The sequence below is a fragment of the Sarcophilus harrisii genome, chromosome 4 (assembly GCF_902635505.1).
Source record: "Sarcophilus harrisii chromosome 4, mSarHar1.11, whole genome shotgun sequence".
NCBI lineage: Eukaryota > Metazoa > Chordata > Mammalia > Dasyuromorphia > Dasyuridae > Sarcophilus > Sarcophilus harrisii.
In genome coordinates, this window is record NC_045429.1 from 423,695,832 (window position 1) to 423,717,187 (window position 21,356).

Here is a 21,356-nt window from a genome sequence, read left to right on the forward strand (position 1 = left end):
AAAAAAGAAAGAAGAAAGATTAAAATTTACAAATAAATCACCTAGTTTCATTGGTAAAAGGAGTTTCCATATTAAATTGATAAAGAATCAGAGCTAGATCACAAAAACAGATCAGTGAACTCAGTGTTATAGGGTTCATTATCATCATTTTATTAGTGAGAAAATTGAGATTCCCATAGATTGAATCCAATCCCATAGTCATACAGATGGCAAGTATTAGAGGTAGAATTCTTGACTAGTTCAGCCCTTTTCCTACCATATACCAGCACTGCCTGGACACATGGAGCTACATATATGGAAGATGACTGAGAGATTGAGGCAGAGAAATGGACTGGAGACATTAGAGACAAGCCCTGGCTATATGACAAGGTGCCACTTAGCTGTCCCTGAACTCCTATGGCATAATTAGATTGTCTGAAAGCTGACTTTAACAAACAGAATACTTGTCTGGTACATAGTCTTGGGCTGAAAGGGACCTCAGAGGCCATCTGACTCAAAGCCCTCATTTTTCATATGAGAAAACTGAAGGCTGAGGAATTTAAATGATTTGTCTAAAGTCCCACACATCAGAAAGATCAGGGGTAAAATTTGAGAAAATCTTGGTCATCAGCTGAGTCTATATTTTTTCAATCCTACTTAACACAACTCTTGGGAACACAGATTTGAATGATACACTTTATGAAATGGTTTAAGTTTTTTAAAAAACTGAAATCAATAGTAAGTCATTCCCCCATTCACTCTCTACTTAAAGTCTGAATCCCATCCATGCCATCCTTGCTGAGAGGTCATCTTGCCATTGCTGAGAGATCTCTAGTGTCAAGGAACTGATTGTCTCCTGGTGCATTCCATTCCCCTTTTGAATCATTCTCTTTTCTTTGTTGACTATGCAGAAATCTGCTTTCCTGAAAATTTCACCCAATGGTAAAATCCATTCTCCAGAGCCAAGTAGAACAAGTCTTTTGCATGACAAATCTTCAAATATATTCTTGGAAGACAGATGCCATGTTTCCTTCTTTAGGCTAAAGCTGTTTGGTTCCTTCATACTATTTTCATTTGACATGGTATCAAATGCATTTCCCAATCTGGTCTTCTTCCTTTGAATGAACTTCAGAAGGAACATGGTGTTGTAGACTCTTGAATAAAAATCTGGGTTGAATCTGGGCTCTGCCACCACTGTGTAACCTTGGTTAAACTCTATACTGGCATCTATATATTGTCATGTATGGAATCCTAGTCAGGAAGACTTGAGTTCAAAATCCATCCCAAACAAAATACTTACTAGCTATGTGACATTGGGCAAGTCATTTAATCTTTACTTGTCTGTTTCCTCATCTGTAAAATGAGAATCATAATAATAACACATACTTCCAAGGGCTATTATGAAGATTAAAACACAATATAAATGATACCTATTGTCATTATTAAGTCATTTTGCTGCTTTCACCTTCAGGTGCTTCATTTTTACAACCAGGAGATTAGATTAGCTGATCTCTAAAATCCTTTCCAGATCCAAATCTATGTCCTTATCATTCCTTCTAAAATCTGATGCTTAGTGTTGAGCAAAAAATACATTATATGTGTCAACAGGGCAGAGTAGAGGGAGGCTGTCACATCTCTGATAATCCATCAAAGCTGAAGTATAAGTAACCTAATAATCAAATTTCTTTTCTTTTCTTTTCTTTCTTTCTTTCTGAGGCAATTGGGGTCAAGTGACTTGCCCAGGATCATACAGCTAGGAAGTGTTACGTGTCTGAGGTCAGATTTGAACTCAGGTCCTCCTAACTTCAGGGCTGATGCTCTAGCCATTGCACCATCTAGCTGCAAACCCCTCCCCCCCATTAATCAATTTGTAAACTCTTATTAAGTATCTAAAAAGTATTAGGCACTGTGCTATACATACATACAGATAGATATAGATATAGATATACATGTACAGATCTATATCTCTACAAATAGATGTGAATAAGTACGTATATATGTATATAAATAGACAAATATAAGGATAAAAACACATATAAGCAAAGGAGTGAAATTCAAGGCACTTAGGAGATGAGGGTGATCAGGAAAGCCTTGATATTAAAAGTGACATTTGAACCAATTCCTCAAGGAAGAGAATTCCATGGGGCAGAAGTAAAGGAATAAATGCAGACCTAACTCTAAAATTGAACTCCTAGTAGTCAAAAATGTTCTACCATGGCATTCCTGTTAGGTATTCTGTTGTTGACTGAACATTGGGCAGGGTAGGCTATGAATTATATCTGGTATGTTAATCCCCATGTCTCTATCCCCATACCATACCAAGAGGTTACTATTTTTAATGGGTTTGAAGATCACTTTTATGATCACAGCATGTGACATTAATGAGGCAGGATATCAATGTTCTCTTAAACAGCTTTATTAGATCCTTTGGTCTCTCATTTGATATCCAAGTGGGATAGATATGTATAAAGTTTGAATCTGCAGTGATCAGTTGTGATTAACCATTTTTTTTCTATTATTTCAAATCCAAAGATCATTCTTGGAAAAAGAAAAAGAAAAATGAGCTCAGCATCTCTGCCTTCTTTCTGTCCTCTCTTAAAGTTTTTCTATTAAGTTGATCATTTAATCTCTTCTCTGATTCTTCTTATTTCCAAAACATAGTCTGAAAAAAGTGTATTTTTGTATCAAACTTTCAATGCCAGTTTTAGAGCATTATTATTACTGTATTCTAGAACCAGTTTAAAGAATTGATTTGAAGGTAACCAACTACCCTCAAAACCTTCAGTGGATCTGGAGGAATGTCTACCAAAAGCATGTGAAAATTCTCCCCTTGGAATGAACTGATGAGAACAATTTATTCCAATTACAACAAAACAATGCTGTGGAGTGCTTAGAGTTTGGTCAAGCAAGTAAGTCACCATGGTTATCTACTGTATCTGGAGGGATTACAGAGTCATTCTGAATTTTGTTTTGCCACTGGATTTCAATGACTCTAGAAGAGGGAATAAAGTCAAAACTTCATCCAAGTCTGCCTCCTCATTTAAATTCACTTATGCACAAATCAAAAGACATTGCCCATACCATTTTACCATTTTACCGTTTTTATCCTCCCATAAATCCTTTGGTGATAGGCAAATGATCAAGCAGCATGTGTGGATACATTGGCAGCTGTAGTCACAACCTTGCCCACTGGATGGCTCAGATCACAGACTTGTCTTTTCACTAGAAGCAACAGTGGATTCAGCAGCCCCCTGGGCTCAGACCTGGGGGGTCTGAGCAGCCTTTTTTGAAGGACTGCCTTGTTCACCTTCTATGATTACAACAAAAAGGAATTGTAAAAAAAATTTGCAAAGATGATTCTACTCATCACTGATACATGGAATATATGCATGCTTATAGACAATACAAGATCTAGAAGACCTGAAAGAAGGACCTGCTCTTGTTGTGAGAGAACTTAATAGGTTTTCCTTCCAAATAACTATTCTTTGTGAAATAAAATTGGTAAATGAAAGATAGCTTACCATAGTTAGAGTTCAATACACATTTTTCTAGAGGGGCCACAGGAAAGGGAAATATCATGAAGCTGGGAGGTTTTGTAATGAAAACTAATCTAGTCAACAAGCCTGTATACCTACCAAAAAGAATGAATGACAGGCTCAAGACTATGCAACTGCCAATTTCAGGGAAGTGCCAGGCTACTATAACAAATGCATATGCTTCCGCCATGACTAACCCTGATGAAGCTAATTTTTTTCTTTATAGAGACCTGGAGGCCCTCATTATTAATGTGCCAAAAGACAAGAAGCTTAGAATTCTGGGTGACTTTAAGGCAAGAATAGTCAGAGATTATCAGATGTGACAGGGAGTTCTTGGAAGGAAAGAATCAGAAGCAGCAACAGCAATGGTTGCTTCCCACTGAAGACTTGTGTGTCTCATAAATTTCTCCTTATTAACATTACTTTCATTTACCTAAAGGCAATAAAACTACATGGATTCACTTCACAGCAAACATTGACATTTAATAGATTATGTATCATTGTAAGGAAAAAAGACAGATAGTATTTAAGAATGATGAAGGCAGTGTGTGGCACAGAGTGCTGGAGTGATCATAGACTTATCCTTTTGAAGCTAAATATTCTCATTCCACAAAAGCAGCAGCTGTAAGACAAAATAACAACCAGAAGATTTAATGTCATCAGATTAGAGGACTTCTCTGAGCAGGAACAGTTCATTGCTAACTTGGAAGGAAAACTGAGTCAACATGCATGAAAACAATGGAGCAGAAAAGGAGTGAGCAGCTTTCAGAGATTGGTGCGGAGCACTGCATTTATTCATCTGGGCCAGAACATTCACAAATATCAAGATTGTTTTGACAAAAATGGTGGTAAAATTTAGAAGCTGGTAAATGAAAAACAAGAACAACACAGGATTTACCTCCAGGATAGTTTTTCCATTTCCATTTCCAGTTTTAGATGATTTAACATAGTCTAAAGTAAAGTACAAAATAAGCTTAAAGAGAGACAGAATTCTTGGGTCATCAAGAAGGCAAATGAAATTTAGTTTTACACTGATAGTAATAATCCAAAGTTCTTTTATGATGCCCAAGTAGATTACATATGGATCAAAGACCTATGGTGCACTTCAACTACTCAGTGCCAATGAAGCCACATTCATTAATGATAAGCACATGATCCTGAAGAGATAAGCTGAACATTTGTATAGGGTTTTCAATAAATCATCATTAATCAACTTGGAAGCCACTGACTGTATACTCAGCAGGAAGTCAATGCCCTCTCTAGCTAAATTTTCAAATGAAGAAGAATGCCATTTGAATTCCATTAGATTCCTTTCATTTGGCAAAGCTCCTGGTGCTGATTCTATTCCAGCTGAGATGTACAATACAGGGAGTCCACTGCTCATAAAAAAATGCTGTCTAAAATTTTCTGGGTTAAATGGCAAGAGGAGGTGATCCCCCAGGAGTTCAAGGATATTTCGATTGTCCATCTCGATAAAGGTAAAAGAAATGGGTTGTCCTGTGACAATAGTAGGAAGGGTCTGTCCCTTGGCCATTGCTGCCAAGGTTCTTGCCAAAGTACTCCTTAATAGGTTGATTCTTTGCTTGGAAGATGTTCATCTATCTGAGAATTAGTGTGACTTCAGAAAGGGCCAGGGAATTGTCTACATCATGTTTGCTGCCTGACAAGTCCAAAAGAAATGCCAGGAGAAGAACAGAGCTATGTATATAATGTTCATCTATTTGACCAAGACCTTTGATATTGTCAGTTGTGAGGAATTGTGGAAAATTATGTCAAAATGAGGTTGCCCAGTGAAGTTCATCTGCATTGTGTAGCAATTTCATGGCAAAATGTTTACTTGTGTTCTGGATAATAGACAATCCTTTCAGACTTTTCCAGCCAACATATTTAAAAGCAGCTGCATATGGTTGTATAGTTTAGTGAATTCTTTGATGCACACAGGGCTCACAGCAAGGGAAGCAAGGCTGTGTGCTTACTTGCTTTTTCATGAAGTTTTCAGCAACATTGTCAGATACCCTCAACAAAGGTAAAAACGCCATCAAGGTCACTTACTGCATTGTTGGTAAGTTGTTTAATTTGAAAAGACTACAAACCAAGGCCAAAGAAGGAGGAGAGTCAGCACGTGATTTTTTGCTCACAGATTTGGCTCCATGTTTTCTTCTTCATTGTAATTGAATGATTTGTGCCTTCAGTATGATTGGTCAGAAAAGGGCACTAGATTTCCTCTGCGGTCCAGAGTAACACGTAAGTCTTAGATTCTTCCTTGTGTACTTTGATGTAAAAGGGTCTTGAAAAGGAGAAAGTATGAACTCAATGTTGGGACCCAGAGTCAATTCTGCTTAACTGCTATTACTATGGTTAGGGTGAGAGCAGTTGTCACCTTGTGAACTCTTGTACTTGGTCTCAGTTTTTATTGTATAACTTGTCTTTCTTACTTTTCTTTTCAGTTATTAAGGAATTCAAAGAAAAGTAAGACCAAACAACTGATATGGTGTAATGTCTATTAGGAGGATCTCTAGATGAGCCTTGGTGTTAGGTGGAGGAATGATGAAAGCAGGAGAGCTACCACGCGGATGGTCAAAGATGGAGTCCCTCTATTTCAAGCCCTCTCAGCCCTTAAATACCTTAGTATGATTATATTACTACTGCACACTGAGCATGTGCCATTATATCACCATATCACACTAAGTATATGCCAACTAGAGTGATTACATCATTACATCACACTAAGTATATGTGAATTAGAGAATCATTATCTCATCAATCACACTGAGTAAACTCTCTGGTTGTTTCAAATATACCTTTCCCAGAGTTCCCCTACTATCTGTGGTCCTCTACAATATGGAATTCATCTTCCTGATATTTACCATTCTCACCTTCAGGGATTGTTTTTTTTCTTGTTTTTAGTTATTTACTTGGTAACCATCCTGGGAAACACTCTCATATTAGCTGCAATCAGGATCAACCCTGTCCTTCACACCCCTATGTATTATTTCCTCAGTAATTTGTCTTTCCTGGACATCTGATACATCTCCACTATTGTCCCCATCATTCTGGTAAACTTCTTTTGAGAAAAGAAGACCATTTCCTATGAAGGTTGCCTATCCCAGGTCTTTTTCTTTGTTACCTTTGCAGGTTGTGAGTGTGTCCTGTTGGCTGTTATGGCCATTTGTCATCCATTACGCTACTCAATCCTCATGAGCAAGAAAGTCTGTGCATATTTAGCAGCTGGACGTGGTTATACAGTACAGTGAATTCTCTAACACACACAGGGCGTATAGCAGCTCTCACTTTGTGTGGTCCCAACCAGATCAATCATTTTCTTTATGATATTCCTCTGCTCTTGAAGCTCTCCTGCTCAGACATTTTAGCCAATGATGCTGTACTTTATGTATCAAGTGCTACCATTGGTCTGAGCCCCTGCCTATTCACTATTATGTCCTATATCTTCCTTATTTCTACCATCCTGAAGATCTAGTCTGCTCAAGGGCATCAAAAAGCCTTCTCCACCTGTGCCTCTCACCTCACTGTGGTGGTCATCTTCTTTGGAATTGTCATCTTCAACTATGATTGACCCATCTCAGATTACTTCTTGAATATGGACATTATGATTTTTGTCCTCTTTTGTATTGTTACTTTTATGTTAACTCCTATCATCTACAGTCTGAGAAACAAGGAAGTCAGGGATACCCTAAGGAAACAATTTGAAGGGCATGTATTAATACAGCGACTCAAGCATTTAGATCGATGTATCCCATCCAAAGATGGGAATAAAAAAGAAATTATAAAGTAGATCATTAGAAAGGACAGAAATAATACACATAATATTTCCACATGTGAATGTGTGACAGAGACATGCATATATACTTCACTAAATTTTCTATTAACAAATTTAATTTTTTTAATCGAGTTATTAAACTTTATGTTCTGTTATCCTTATTAACCATTTTAAAGCTTTTTCCAGGTCTGCAACAATCTCTACAACAATAGCTTGAATCTTTTAACTGTAAATAGCCATCTACCCTACAAATACCCCACATATGGATAGCAATGGAAGCAACTTGACTGGCGGGTTACTTCTTTACCTTGATCACTGTACTCTTTTTATCATGAGGTGCCTAAGGATAGGTAGGGTAAATTTATTAAAAATTTGTACAGCTCTTGACAATGATAGGTTAGTGAGTCAAGGACAGAGAAGAAGTGGTAACAAGAGATCAAATGCTGATCCTGGAAACAAATGAAGTTGTTTCATAGACTTTCTATAACTGCTGTCTATTAAATTGTGATTAATAGTATGTCCTGCCTATCCTTTTCTTCCTTCCTTCCTTCCTTCCTTCCTTCCTTCCTTCCTTCCTTTCTTTCTTTCTTTCTTTCTTTCTTTCTTTCTTTCTTTCTTTCTTTCTTTCAATAATAGCCATCTGGTTGCTTGGTAAAAGAAACACAACAATGGGGGCCTGGGAATATGAATTTTGAGTTTATGTTGACTGAAACTCACAATTTGCTGAGAACTTAGGGTATCATTCAAATACAGAAGAGAAATACAGATGCTTTATTTGTATGTATTGACTATCCTAATAGCACCAGTGTATTAGCTTTGGACTTTCCATTTGCAAGGTGCTACATGTTTCCTTAAGAAAAGCTGTGAGGAGCCAGGCTGGAAGCCTTTCATCTGTAGAGGGAATGTATGGCTTCTTGTTGCTACCTCATAGCCAGACTTAGCACCGTGCCTCACACACAGTAGGTGCTTAACAAATTATTTATTGAATTGAATCGAATCTCTTGCTCAGTTGCTTGCTTCCTAAGGAAAGACTAGCACAGACTGGGCCAGGCACCTACCATTTGCCCTTTAGCAACACTTCAATCCATACCAGAATACAGCAAGCTTCTGTCAGTCCTGTCACTCAATTGCAATATGAAGAACTTCCAGTGCAAAAAACAACCATCCCTTTGTCTTTAAAGCTTTTGTATTCTGCTGTCTCTCTCCTTGAGGGTAAAAAACAGGCATTCTCTTCTCAGGAGTAAACATTCTCTTAACAGTCATACCATACACCTTCCATAGATTATCCAAACTCCATTCCATACTCCATACCACCTGATTCCTTATTCCTGTCCTTCTCAATTCTCCCATCCCAAAGTTTCATCCTAATTCCATCCTTCCCTTTTAATGTGCCCTCTGGAATACCTGTTTCATAGACAATAAATTTTTCTTCATCTTAAATCTTTTTTTCTCCACTCCTTTCATTGCCTAGCTCTTACTGAAACTTAACTCCTCCCTGATGACATTACTCCCTTGTTTACCTTTCCAGTACTAACTGCTCTTTCACTCATTCCCCTTATCTCACTGAGGCAGAGGAATTGGAATACTTTTTGCTTCCCATTGCCTCTTCCAGGTTCTTCCCCTTCTGCCATCACTAAAGACCCTCTCTTCTTTTGAAGTTTATGCTATTCAAATCTATCACCCAATCAAAATCCTGGTAGCCTTTGTCTACAGACCCTCAGGTCACTTCCCTTCCTTCCTCAATAAATTACATACTTGGCCCACAATTTTTCTTTCCTCTTCAACTCCTGTTCTTATTCTAGAGGAATTCAACATATACATTGATTGTCTTTCAAATATCCTAATTGCTCAGTTCCTCAACCTATTTACCTTCTATCACCTGTTTCACCTAATCTCATCCACACACAAAGATGGTCATATCTTTGAACTTTCTATTACTCACAGATGTATTACCGTTGTAGGCAAGGGTTCTAAAATCCCTTTATCTGACCATAATCTATTGGCTTTTTACCTCATTCTCTGCCTTCTCTTATGAAACCTTTCTCAACATCAACACTATGATCTTTCATCCTTTGGTCTTTCAGTTCTCTCTTAGGCCTCCCCTGCACTAGCTGCTCTCTCTTCTCCTTCCTATCTCAACTTCAATTCTATACTTTTCTCTCTTGAATTCCTAATCCCTTTATCATATCCCTAATCATATCTGCTCAATCCTCAAGCTTGAGTCACTCCCACCATTTGTTGACCATACACATGTGCTATAAAAGACGGTAGAGAAAATTATTCAATGATTCTGATTGGATTTATTACAAACTTATGTTACACAACTCCACTAGGCCCTCACAGCTGCTGATCAATCTTCCTATATCCTCCTTAACTCTTAACCCATATCACCATTCCACTCTCAGTAGTGGTTCTTCCAAACTATTTATCCATCCTCCAAATTTCCATGGCTCCTTCACCCCTCACTCCCTCTGTTGAGAATCTTGACTCACTGAGATCATTTACCATGAAGTCTCTCCTCCCCTCTTCATCTCCTCTCATTCAGCTGCCTTCTGTCCCTTTCCCCCTCCTTCATGCCTTTCTCATATGATGAAGCAGTCTCATTGCTAGCTATACCATCCCATTTTTTCCAACAGATTGCCCTCTATGTCATCCCCATTCTTCATCTTAGTTTTAATCACTCTCCTTCAATTGGTTTATCCCTATTGCCTACAAATGTGTCCATGTCTGCTTTATCCTGAAAAAACTCCCACTCCATTCTTCTACCTCCAATATTATCCTATATCTGTTCTCTTCTCTTTAGCTAAATTCCTTGAAAAGGTCATCTATAACAGGTGTCTCTCATTTTCTCTTTCACTCTTTTCTTAACCCCTCACAATTTCACTTCCAACTTAATCATTGCACCCAAACTGCTCTCTCCATAGTCACCAGAGACTTCTTAGTTGCCAAATCCAGTGTCCTTGCCTAATCCTCATTCTCCTTGACCTCTCTATGGCCTTTGGAACTCTCTTTTCTGAAGGTTTTCCCTACTGTGAATAAGGTTTCCTTAGATCTCTAGGGCTTAACCACATGAATAGAAAACAACCTGGTTTATAATTAGGAAACTCTAGGCGGGTGTCCCTCATATCACACAGGTATAACCCTCAGATGATGTGAGATTATAGACAAGGTAGAGAAGGGATGACTGAATAGCCCTAATCATCCTATTCTAGGCAAGAGGCAGGAGCTGTCAGCTGCTGGCTCCCCTCCAGCTCTTGTACTAAGGTAAGAGCTTTTTGCTTTTGCTCACAAAATTAATTTCCTTTCCACCCCAAAACCCTCAGTTCCTCCTCTATGTTTTACATCCTTTTCATACGTTCCCCCCCCCCTTTTTTTTTTTTTAAGAAAAAAACAAGAAGGAATATGGGCAAGTGACAGCTGTTTAATGAATATAAAATTCTTAATTTTTTCTTGAGTTTTCTGAAGTCATTTGATTTTTTAATCCTAAGAATTATATGGGCAAAAACATATCTTTATCACAAGTGAAACTAAGACTGATTAGGGTCATAGTTTCAGTGCAGCAGAAAATATAATCAATTTAATTTTTTAAAAAATCAGTTAAAGTTATAATTTGTTGGACAGTGACTAAGATCAGAAAAAGTTTTTCATTTTTCATGGAGATTTTTGGCAACACAAGCCTTAACCTTGGTCTATACATTGACATTTTGTTTCTTTTCTTTAAAAAGATATTTTTTTTTCCTTATTGGATCCACAATTGCCCGTGTCCCTGAACTTGTGTTGGAGGGTATCCTTAGAGAAGTGTTTTCTATGCAATAGCATGGAGGTAGGAGAATTTTTCCTTTATTTTTCTAGGAAAAGCATTTTCTTGTCCAAATGGCTAGAGACAGCATATCCTTCAATTCTACTCGGCTATTTTCAAGTACCTACTGGGTGCAGACACCAAGTTAGGTGAATAGAGAATGGGAGAGAAATGCAGAGCTTGGATAAGAAATTAGTCCCTGCCTTATCATAGTAATTACAATCTAATAGATGGATAAGATCCATTTGATAACTTATTATGCAATAATAAATGAATGCCTTGGAAATATGCACAAAAAAATAACTATAAGGGGTCCTAGGCAGGAAGGGCACTAGCACTTGGAGGAACAGCAAAGTTTCTTGGGGAAGGTGGTTTTGAGTTTGGTTTTAAAGCATAGAGAAAAATTAATCAGGCAGAAGCAACAGGCTAATTTAGAACTAGGTAATCAATCCTGTGAATAAACCTAAGGATACATTTGTGCAGGACATATTTAGTAGGAGAGTAAAGCTTTTAAAAGGGAATAATAGATGAAGGCTGGAAAAAATAGAATCTCACCAGAAGGTATAGGGCCTTGAATGGCAGGCAAAAGACAAGAAATTTTACTCAGTAGGCAAAGAAAAGCCACTAAAGGTATTGAATTGAAAGCTAACATGACCGGATCTCCACACAAGGAATATTAATCACCTATGAAGGAGAGAGCAGAGAAAGCAAGATCTGTTTAATAACTGTTGAGTTTTGTCTGATTATCTGTGACCCCTTGAAAACTCTGGGGTTTTTTGGTTAAAGATAATGGATTGTTTTATCATTTTTTTCTTCAGTTCCTCAGATGAAGAAACTGAGGCAAACAGGATTAAGTGACTTGTTGATAGTCACCAAGCTAATCAGTATCTGAGGTCAAATTTAAACTCCTGACTCTTAAATGGGCACCTTGTGCACTCTACCACCTTGCCAAGATCTGTTTAGAGGCTTCTGCAATACAAGCACTGCCTGTGTATATGAAATGCCTTGTATATGAATAAGACTGCCCATTTTAGAGGTGTGACTGGGAAAAAAGAAAGGCATGGATGGGAGATATTTTCAAGCAGGGATTAATAGGATTTTGTTTTCCAGAAAAGCTTGAAAGAGAGAATAAGGCTCAAGGAATTCCATTCCTGGTTGCAATTTCCTTTAAACTGTCTCTTAGAAGAAAGAATCATCCCATGAAATTAGCAGCTCAAGCAAAGTGTTTTAAAATGGAGAATGTTTATTCATGCACCTTAGTCTACTTTCATAAATAAGCTCTTACTGAGAGCTGACCATGAAACATACTCTCTCTCAGCCTTGGACCCAGGTAGACAAATCCTCAAAGATATGAATGGGGATACCCCCTGCTTCCCTGACCTTTCACAAAGAAAAGTTAGCAATTTTCTCTCCCTAGAAGATAACGTGGGACCCATGGATGACATTTCAAAAAGAGAAATTGAACTTGAAAAGAAAACATCAAAAGTCAGAAAAATATTAGAAATTGAAAGTCTTAGAAACCATCCTAATTCTAGGGGCAGTTAGGTAGTGCAATAAATAGAACACTGGTCCTAGAGTTGGATCCGCCTGAGTTCCAATCCAGACTCAGATACTTAGTAGCTGTGTGACTATGGTACAAAAGTTTTTAGAAGTTTTAGAAGTACAAGGTCACTATTGGCTTTTTCCAAGCAGAGCAGTGACATGGTCAGGATTATGTTTTGGGAAAATTATTTTTGTAGCTTAGGGAAGGATGAGTTGGAGAGGGAGCAGCAAGGAGACTAATTGGGAGAATTTTCTCCCCTGGGTGAGAGGGGATGAGTACATGAGTGGGGAAATTTAAAAGAAGAATGATGGATCTGGAAGGAAAGTTGAGTTCCTTTTTTAGACATTGAACTTGAAATGATTACAAGTGATCCAGTACAAGATAAGCAAAAGTTGGAGATGTGCAACAGAGACTAAAGCTGGATATATACATATAGGAGTCACCTTCATAAAGCTAATAATTAAACCCTATTCCTCTACCAATTGTTAGAGAAACAATGCAGTATAAAGAATAGAAATCCAAGTCTGAGATTTGCCTTCATTTCTAGGTATAGGGTCATAGTCAAATCATATAATGTCCCTGAGACTCTATGTCCTTATTTGCTAATAATATTTTAGGGAGAAGAGCACAGGTTTAATGAAAACAGCAGTGGAGTTGGAGTGGGGTCTCTGGGTTCAAATCCCAGCTCTGTTAATTTACTACTTATATGAACTTAGACAACTTATTAATTCTCTCAAGACTTCAGATTTCTCATCCCTACTACAAGGATGTTGGATTAAATGATCCCTGAGGTCCTAGTCAGCTCTGAATCCATGATTCTGACCATTCCTTTATAAGACAGGCAGGTAGGAAGAAGGAGGTATACAAAAATGAATAACTACAGACATCTGAGAGCCATCTCTGACAAGGTCTTTCCCTTTTGTGAATGTAACAGATGTGTATTTATATGCTGAAATGTTGGAAGAAAAAGGAGAACAGATTTAGGGAACAATAAGCTGATTATTTAAAACATGGTATCTTTTCTTTTTTACTGTACTATCTACATTTCCTAAAGTATTCCTTCATTCCCTCATTCCCCAGAGGGTAAAATTTTATAATTAAAACTCAAAAAGAAGACTGAAAAAGACTAGTTTGGCAAAACTAACCAATATCTCAAAATAGTCACATGTTTCATGTTCAATACTAATAGTCTCCAATCTCTGGAAATAAATGGTCAGAGCTGCCTTTCATACCTCCTCTTTGTAGTCAAGGATAGACTTATTTTTGAGCATGCTGAGTTTAAGGTACCTGAATAGCATCTGCCCTAGATGTGAATAGTGATATGAGTCTTCAGCTCAGATAGGTTGTCAGGGCAGCAAAAATTTAGGAAAAATCTCTATAGATACTGAAATTGAAATAATGAAGGAGAATAATACTGCTAAAGGAAAATGTGGAGAGAGAATAGGAGCAAGCACTAGCCTTTAAGAATGCTCTTATTACAAAGTGTGGAAAAGCTCAGAAGTTTCGGTGGTTGTTTATCCTTCCTTCTCCAAGAAGACCAATCACATCATGAGGAATAGTTAGAGAAATGGAAGGACCAAGAAGAATGTGGCGGCATGGAGGGGAGAATATCCAATCACCTGTGCTTCCTGCTTTCCCAGGCTCCCTATAGGACTCAAATTTCAAATTTCAAATCCCATCTTCCCTAAGAAGCCTTTCCTGGTCCTGTTCCCCAATTGTTAATATCTTCCTTTTCCTCTATACACTTTTTAACACTTTTAGGTACCCAGTTATTTAAAGGTTGTCTTTCCTCTGTTAGCATGCATAATTCTCTGAAGGGAGGGAATGCGTTTTTTTCCTTATTTTTATCCTCTCTACTTAGCACAATGCCTGGCACATAGTAAACACTTGATAAAGCCTTGTTGATGGATAAAAGTAGTAAAGAAGTCAAGGAGGTTGAAAGTCTGGGAAAAGACCATTATATTTGTCAAAAAGGAAGACACTGGTGACCTTTTTGAGAACTGTTTCAGTAAAGAGGTTGGGATGGATCTCTGATTGCAAAGGTTTGAGGAGGGATTATATTATGAGAAAAGATAGTATTGGACAGTGTTGTGGGAGTTTCTCAGCCTGGGTTCTGTGAGAGTTCAGGAAGATACTCACCTAACAGGAGGTCTTTAAGACTGGAAGCCAAAAAGTGACTGGTTTGACTCAATTGAAAATAAATTGATTAAAGAACCAAGAAACACTTCTCCCTAACAGAAATTCTAGTTTCATAGGGTACAGATTAGGCTTTTATATCTTTTTTAGGACTGGAATGTAGCTAGCCACTGGCATTTCAGACAGAATGGAAACAAGGAAGCTTGTAAGCCTTGGGATCAAAGGAGTTAATGAAGTTAGTAAAGTAAAGCTAATAAAGTAAATCAGGTTTATTCCTATCAGAAAATGCATTTCTTGGTAGTTAGTCTTATCAGAATAGCCTGTATGTGGAATAAATCTCTAAGATGGCGGAAGCCTCCTTCAAGAGAGAATGAATCAAGTTTATCTTCTTATTTCCACTAAGGAAGGAAATAAAAGTCATTCTGAGGTTCTCTATTTACATAATCTCTTAGCTCTCTTTCTTTGGCCTTGTCTTTGGAGAATATATTTCTCCAAAACTCACAGTAAGATCCATCCAATTCCCCAGAAGACAATTTTTTCAAGACTGAGCAGTGAAGGAGATAGTAAAGGAAGGGGTGGTAAGGTGGGTAGACTAGAAGGATTAAGGGAAGACTTTTTTTAGGTAACTTGAACATATCTATATAAGCTGATAGGAAAGAATTGTGGAAAAGAAGAGATATATGAACTCCCTGAAGCTTCTTGAGATAGAAGCATTGCCAACTGGCTTTTAGAAAAGGAGAGAAAAGATTCCATCTTGAGAGCACAGGGAAAAGAGCTGATCTTAGTAAGGAATGGACACACTTCCTCTTAGATCAAGGAAAAGTGGGAGAAGGAAGGTGATAATGCTGAGAAGTTGGAGGATGTTAGGTCTGAGGGAGATCAGTCTTTTCACTAAGTTAGGAGTGAGGCCATGTGCTGTCAAAAAGAGGTTGAGAGCTTATTGGGAAAAGGAAAGAAAAGATTTGGAGTTGCCATTCTTGAGTGAGATTCAGTAGGATTCAGTAGGGGAAGAGGATGAAAATAATCAGCAACAGTGAATGCCCAGCTTGAAACTCTTACAGAATATAGCTTATAGATATAGATATATTAGATATAAAAACAGCTTGAAGTGATATAGAATGGTGATCTGGATGTGTGATTTGTGCTATGTGAGCCATTAAGTGATAGTAGTTCGAGTGCTAGACTTTGTCCAGCTGCTTTGTCCAGTGCTAGGCAGAAATCCTGCCTCAGTCATTTATTAGCTGGTCAACTAACCTCTCTCCATCTGTTTTCTCATCCACAAAATGGGAATAATAATAATACTTGTCTTTCCTTGTCCTTGTGAAGATCAAATCAAATAATATGTGATTTCTTTGTAAGAATGAATGAGAGATTAGGGCAGAAGAATAGACTGGAAGTATTAGAGCTAAACCCTGGCTGTATAACAATGTGCCACTTAGCTGCCCTTGAACTCTTACAGCAGAAAGTAGATTACCTGAAAGCTGACTTTAACCAACAGAATACTTATCTGGTTCGTGGTCTTATAGGATTATAGTTTTGGACTGAAAGGGACCTTAGAGGCCAGCTGGTTCAGACCTCTCATTTTTCATATGAAAAAAATGAATTTAAGTGATTTGGCCAAGATCATACAGGTCAGAGGAGTCAGGGGTAGGATTTGATTAAACCTTGGTCTTCAGAGAGTGCTGAGCCTAAACTCCTTCAACCCTATTTAATCCAAATATTGGGAAATTTTATGTGAATGGATATACTTTATGAAATTGTTTAAGTTTTTAAAAACAGAAATCACTGAGTCATAGAAATATAGAAATGAAAGGGATCATCCTTTAGCTAAAGTCTCAAGCCTATCTGTGCTATCCTTTCTGAGTCATCTTTTCTCTGCTGGAAGAACTCTAGAATCATGGAGCCGGCTCTCTCAGGATACCACATTCCACTCTTAAATCTTTCTATTTTCTTTCCTGACTGAGCAGAGATCTACCTTCCTGGAATTTTCACCCAACGGTGAAATCCATTCTTCAGAGCCAAGCAGAAGAAGTCTTTTGCATGACAGCTCTTCAAATACATTCTTAGAAGATGCCACGTTTCCCTTTTTAGTTTAAAGCTGTCTGGTGCTTCATACTATTTCCATTTGGCATGATTTCAGATTCATTTATCAGCTTGGTCCTCTTCTTTTGAATGGACTTTTAAAGGAACATGGTGTAATGGACTTTTGAATCAGGGTCTGGATTTGAATCTGGGCTCTGCTACCACTGTGCAACTTTGGTCAAATCCTATGTAGGCAGCTGTGTATTGTCATGTATAGCATGCTACGCATAGAGTCAAGAACACTTGAATTCAAATCCCATATCAGACAAAATATTTACTAGCTGTGTGACACTGTGCAGGTTGCTTAACTTCTGTTGGTCTATTTTCTCATCTGTAAAATGGGCATGATAATAATATCACTTACTTCAAAGTGCTATTATGAGGATAAAATAAGATATTAAAGCACAACATAAATGCTAGCTATTATCATCATTAAGTCTTTTTGTTGCTTTAGGCTTCAGTTCCTTCATCTGTAAAATGAAGGGGCTAGACTAACTGATTTCTAAGATCTTTTCCAGATCCAAATCTATGCTCCTATGATCCTTTCTAAAATCTTATGCCCTAGGTACTGAGCAAAGCACATTACACATATCACTAAGGCAGAATAAAGAGAAAGACTGTTAAACCTCTGATAATCAGATGAAACTAAGCTATAATTAAACAAATGATCAGTTAACAAACATTTATTAAATACCTGCTAAGTGCTAGGAGCTATGTGTGTATATATACACACATATGGTACATAAGTAGAACAAATATAAAGATAAATATACCAAGATATAAAGTAGCTAAATTCAAGGCAGTTTAGGAGTTGAGGAAAAGTCTTCATGTAGAAGGTAGTATTTGAAACAATTTTTGATGGAAGAATTTTCTGTGGGACAGAAATGAGGGAAAAAATATAGTCTTAATTCAAAAATTGAATACTCTACTAATGGCATTCCCATTAAATATTCTCTTGGCAATTAAACGTTGTGCATGTCTGGTGTAACAATTCCTATATTTCTATATAACTTTGCCATACAAAGAAGTTACTATTTTTAGTAGTTTGAGAACCATCTTTATAATTATAGCATAGTTTCTATCCTATCTCATTAATAAGGCAGGATATCAACTCTCTTTCTCTCAAACATCTTTACTTGATCCCTTGAACTCTCATTTCAGAACCAGATGGGATGAAGACTTATTTGTTTCCAGCAGTGGATGATCCAGTCTGAACAATGGACACAGGTCAGGCCTCTCTTACAGCTCTGATAGATCTATCTAAAGTTTGAATTTGCAGTAATCAGTTATGATTAACCATTTTTATTCTCTCCTTTCTAGTCCAAAGATCATTCCCCTTGGCAAAGAGAAAAGCAAAATGAGCTCAGCACCTCTGCCTGATTTTTTTCTTTACTCTTTTAAAGTTATTCTCTTTAATTGTGATCATTGGATCTCTTCTCTAATTACCCTTGCTTTCAAAATGTAGCCTGAAAAAATTTATTTTTGAATCAAGCTTTTTACGCCTGCTTTAGCACATTATGAGCACTGTATTATTGGCCTAGTTAAAAGAATAGATTTTATTGTTATCTTTTACTTGCCTATTGCTGACATTCTCCATGTGAACCTCTCTTTAACCCTTCCCAGATAGCACCTCCTTATAGTCACAAGACCCCTTATGATAGAGAATTCCAAAAAATCAATTCAAACAAACCAATCAATAAATTGAGAAAGCCTTATGCTCAAAGCATTATTTCAAATAAATCCTCAATTCTACAGAAGAAAAATCAACAACCAACCAACTATGGTTGTTCTTTCCATTGCTATTATTATAGGCATTGTGTTTATTGTTTGCTTGACTGTACTTATGTGAGTTAGCATATAAATTCACAAAACTCCATACTTCTTTGTATCGATTATGTGTACCACCATTTATTTTGACCTTCTTCAATTGATTGGTGCTCTCTCTGTCTCTCTCTCTTTGTGTCTGTGTATATATATTATTTATTTATTTACTTTACTGTAATTTATTTATTTACTTTCCTTTGCCTGCTTTTGTTTCAATAGTCTATTCCTACATTAAAGAAAAATGAATAGTTTGAAGAATTGTCTTTGCATCTATTCACATCCTTTTCTTTTACTGGCTTCCCCTTTTCTTTTTTCATTGTAATTGAATGATTTATGTCATTCATATGACATATGAATGATTCAGAATGATTCAGATAAGTGGATGAGATGCCCTCGGAGTTCCAATATAGCACTTAGCATTTGAGATTTTTCTAATGTATTTTGTCTAAAGGGGCTTTGAAAAGGAGAAAGAATGAACTCAATGTTGGATCCCAAAGTCAATTCTGCTAACTTTCATTACTAAGGCTAGAGATTGGGGCAGTTTTCATCTTGTGAACTCTTCTTGTTGATTGATCTCAGTTTCTCTTGTCCAATTGTTGTATCTCCTACTTTTCTTTTCAGCCATTAAGGAATTCAAAGAAAGGGAAAACCAAACAACTGTCATGGAATTCATCTTTCTGGGATTTTCAAACCACCCTGACCTTCAGGGATTGTTTTTTCTCTTGTTTTTAATTATTTACTTGATAACCATCCTGGGAAACATTCTTATATTAGCTTCAATCAGAATCAATCCTGTCCTTCACACCCCCATGTATTATTTCCTCAGTAATCTGTCTTTCCTGGACATCTGCTACACATCCACCACTGTCCCCATCATTCTGGTGAACTTCTTCCAAGAGAAGAAGACCATTTCCTATGAAGGTTGCCTGGCCCAGATCTTTTTCCTTGTTACCTTTGCAGGCTGTGAGTGTGTCCTGTTGGCTGTTATGGCTTATGATAGATTTGTAGCCATTTGCCATCCATTACGCTACCCAGTCCTCATGAGCAAAAGGGTCTGTGTATATTTAGCAATTGGATCCTGGCTGTGTGGGTTAGGGAATTCCCTAACACACACAGGGCTTATAGCAACTCTCACTTTGTGTGGTCCCAATCAGATCAGCCATTTTCTCTGTGATATCCCTCTGCTCCTGAAGCTCTCTTGCTCAGACACTTCAGTCAATGAGGTGGCTCTTTATGTGGCCAGTGCCACCTTTGGTCTGAGTCCCTGCCTGTTCACTGCTATCTCCTACATCCTCATTATCTCTGCCATTCTGAAGATCCAGTCTGCTCAAGGGCGGCAAAAAGCCTTCTCCACCTGTGCCTCTCATCTCACTGTGGTGGTCATCTACTATGGAACCATCAACTTCAACTATGACCGGCCCAGCTCAGGCTACTCCCTGGATGTGGACATGCTGGCCTCTGTTCTGTTCTGCATTGTTACCCCCATGTTAAACCCCGTCATCTACAGCTTGAGGAACAAGGAAGTCAAAAATACCCTGAGGAAACTGTTATCCCGTGGTTCAAGTATTTAGATCAATGTGTTCTATCCAAAGGTGGGAATAAAAAAGAAGTTATAAAGCATATCATTAGAAAGGACAGAAAGAATACATGCAATATTTCCACATGTGAATGTGTGATACAGAATGGATATATGCTTTTCTAAATTTTCTATCAATATATTTTAAAATTGTTTTTTATAATCAAGTTACTAAATACTATGCACTGTTATTTTTTACTAACCATTTGGTGATGTTCCCTGGTCTACCATAATCTACAATAGTAAATTGTTTCTTTTAAGTATGGATCCCATCTATCTTACAATTACCTTACATATAGAAGACAACTTGATTGGTAATTTACTTCTCTCCCTTGAATATTGAATTCTCTTTAAATGGATTAAATTTGTACAGGCCTTGCCAGTGATAGCTCAGTTAGCCAAGATGGTCACAAGAGGTCAAATTAAAGTTGTTTCATAGGTCTCTCTATAATTGCTGTCTATTAGATTATGATTCATAATATGTCCTGCCTCTCCCCTTCATTCCAGACTTTCCTGATATTGCTCCCTTTGCCTAGATTGTCTTCCTTCTCTTCTCTGTCAATTGAATTCCTATTCAGTATTTAAAACCTAACTGAAAAATCATTTCATCCATGAAACTCCTTTTACTCCACAGTAAGTAATCAACTTCCTTCCTTGAACTTGACATAACATTTGGTTTTTCCTCACTTCAATTTATATGATGTTTCATATCTTCTGTTTATTCCAAGTGTGGAGCTCTGCCTTTGCTGGAAAGAAATAACATAGAAGGTACAATTGAGAAGACAACCAGTAGAGTTCCCAAATATTATCTCATTTCATCGTCATGACAACCTCAAGAAGTAGTTGCTATTATTATATCCATTGCACTTAAGGAAACTAAGGCTAAGAACAGGGCATCTCTTGAGAGAGAACCTCAAATCATATATCATTACAGGACATTGATGAGTCTTTAATGAACTTGTTGCAGTCATTGTTCCGTCTTATCTGACTCTTCATGACCTCTGTTGGGCTTTTCTTGGATTTTTCTTAGAGTGATTTGTCATTTCCCTCTCTCGCTTATTTTATATGAGAAAATTGAGGCAAACATGGTCACAGAGCTAGTA

General features: G+C 37.4%; 1 protein-coding gene and 1 pseudogene across 1 annotated transcript; both read left to right on the top strand.

The window, feature by feature from the left end:
* Positions 1–3,703: 3,703 nt before the first annotated feature.
* LOC100921532 lies at positions 3,704–7,308 on the top strand (annotated as a pseudogene).
* Positions 7,309–19,042: 11,734 nt separating this feature from the next.
* Positions 19,043–20,334, top strand: LOC100921797 (olfactory receptor 5V1-like). Its single transcript, XM_031968713.1, has 2 exons — positions 19,043–19,055; positions 19,299–20,334. The coding sequence occupies exons 1-2, from the start codon at positions 19,043–19,045 to the stop codon at positions 20,246–20,248; spliced, it is 963 nt and encodes a 320-aa protein (XP_031824573.1). The 3' UTR covers positions 20,249–20,334.
* Positions 20,335–21,356: the final 1,022 nt, after the last annotated feature.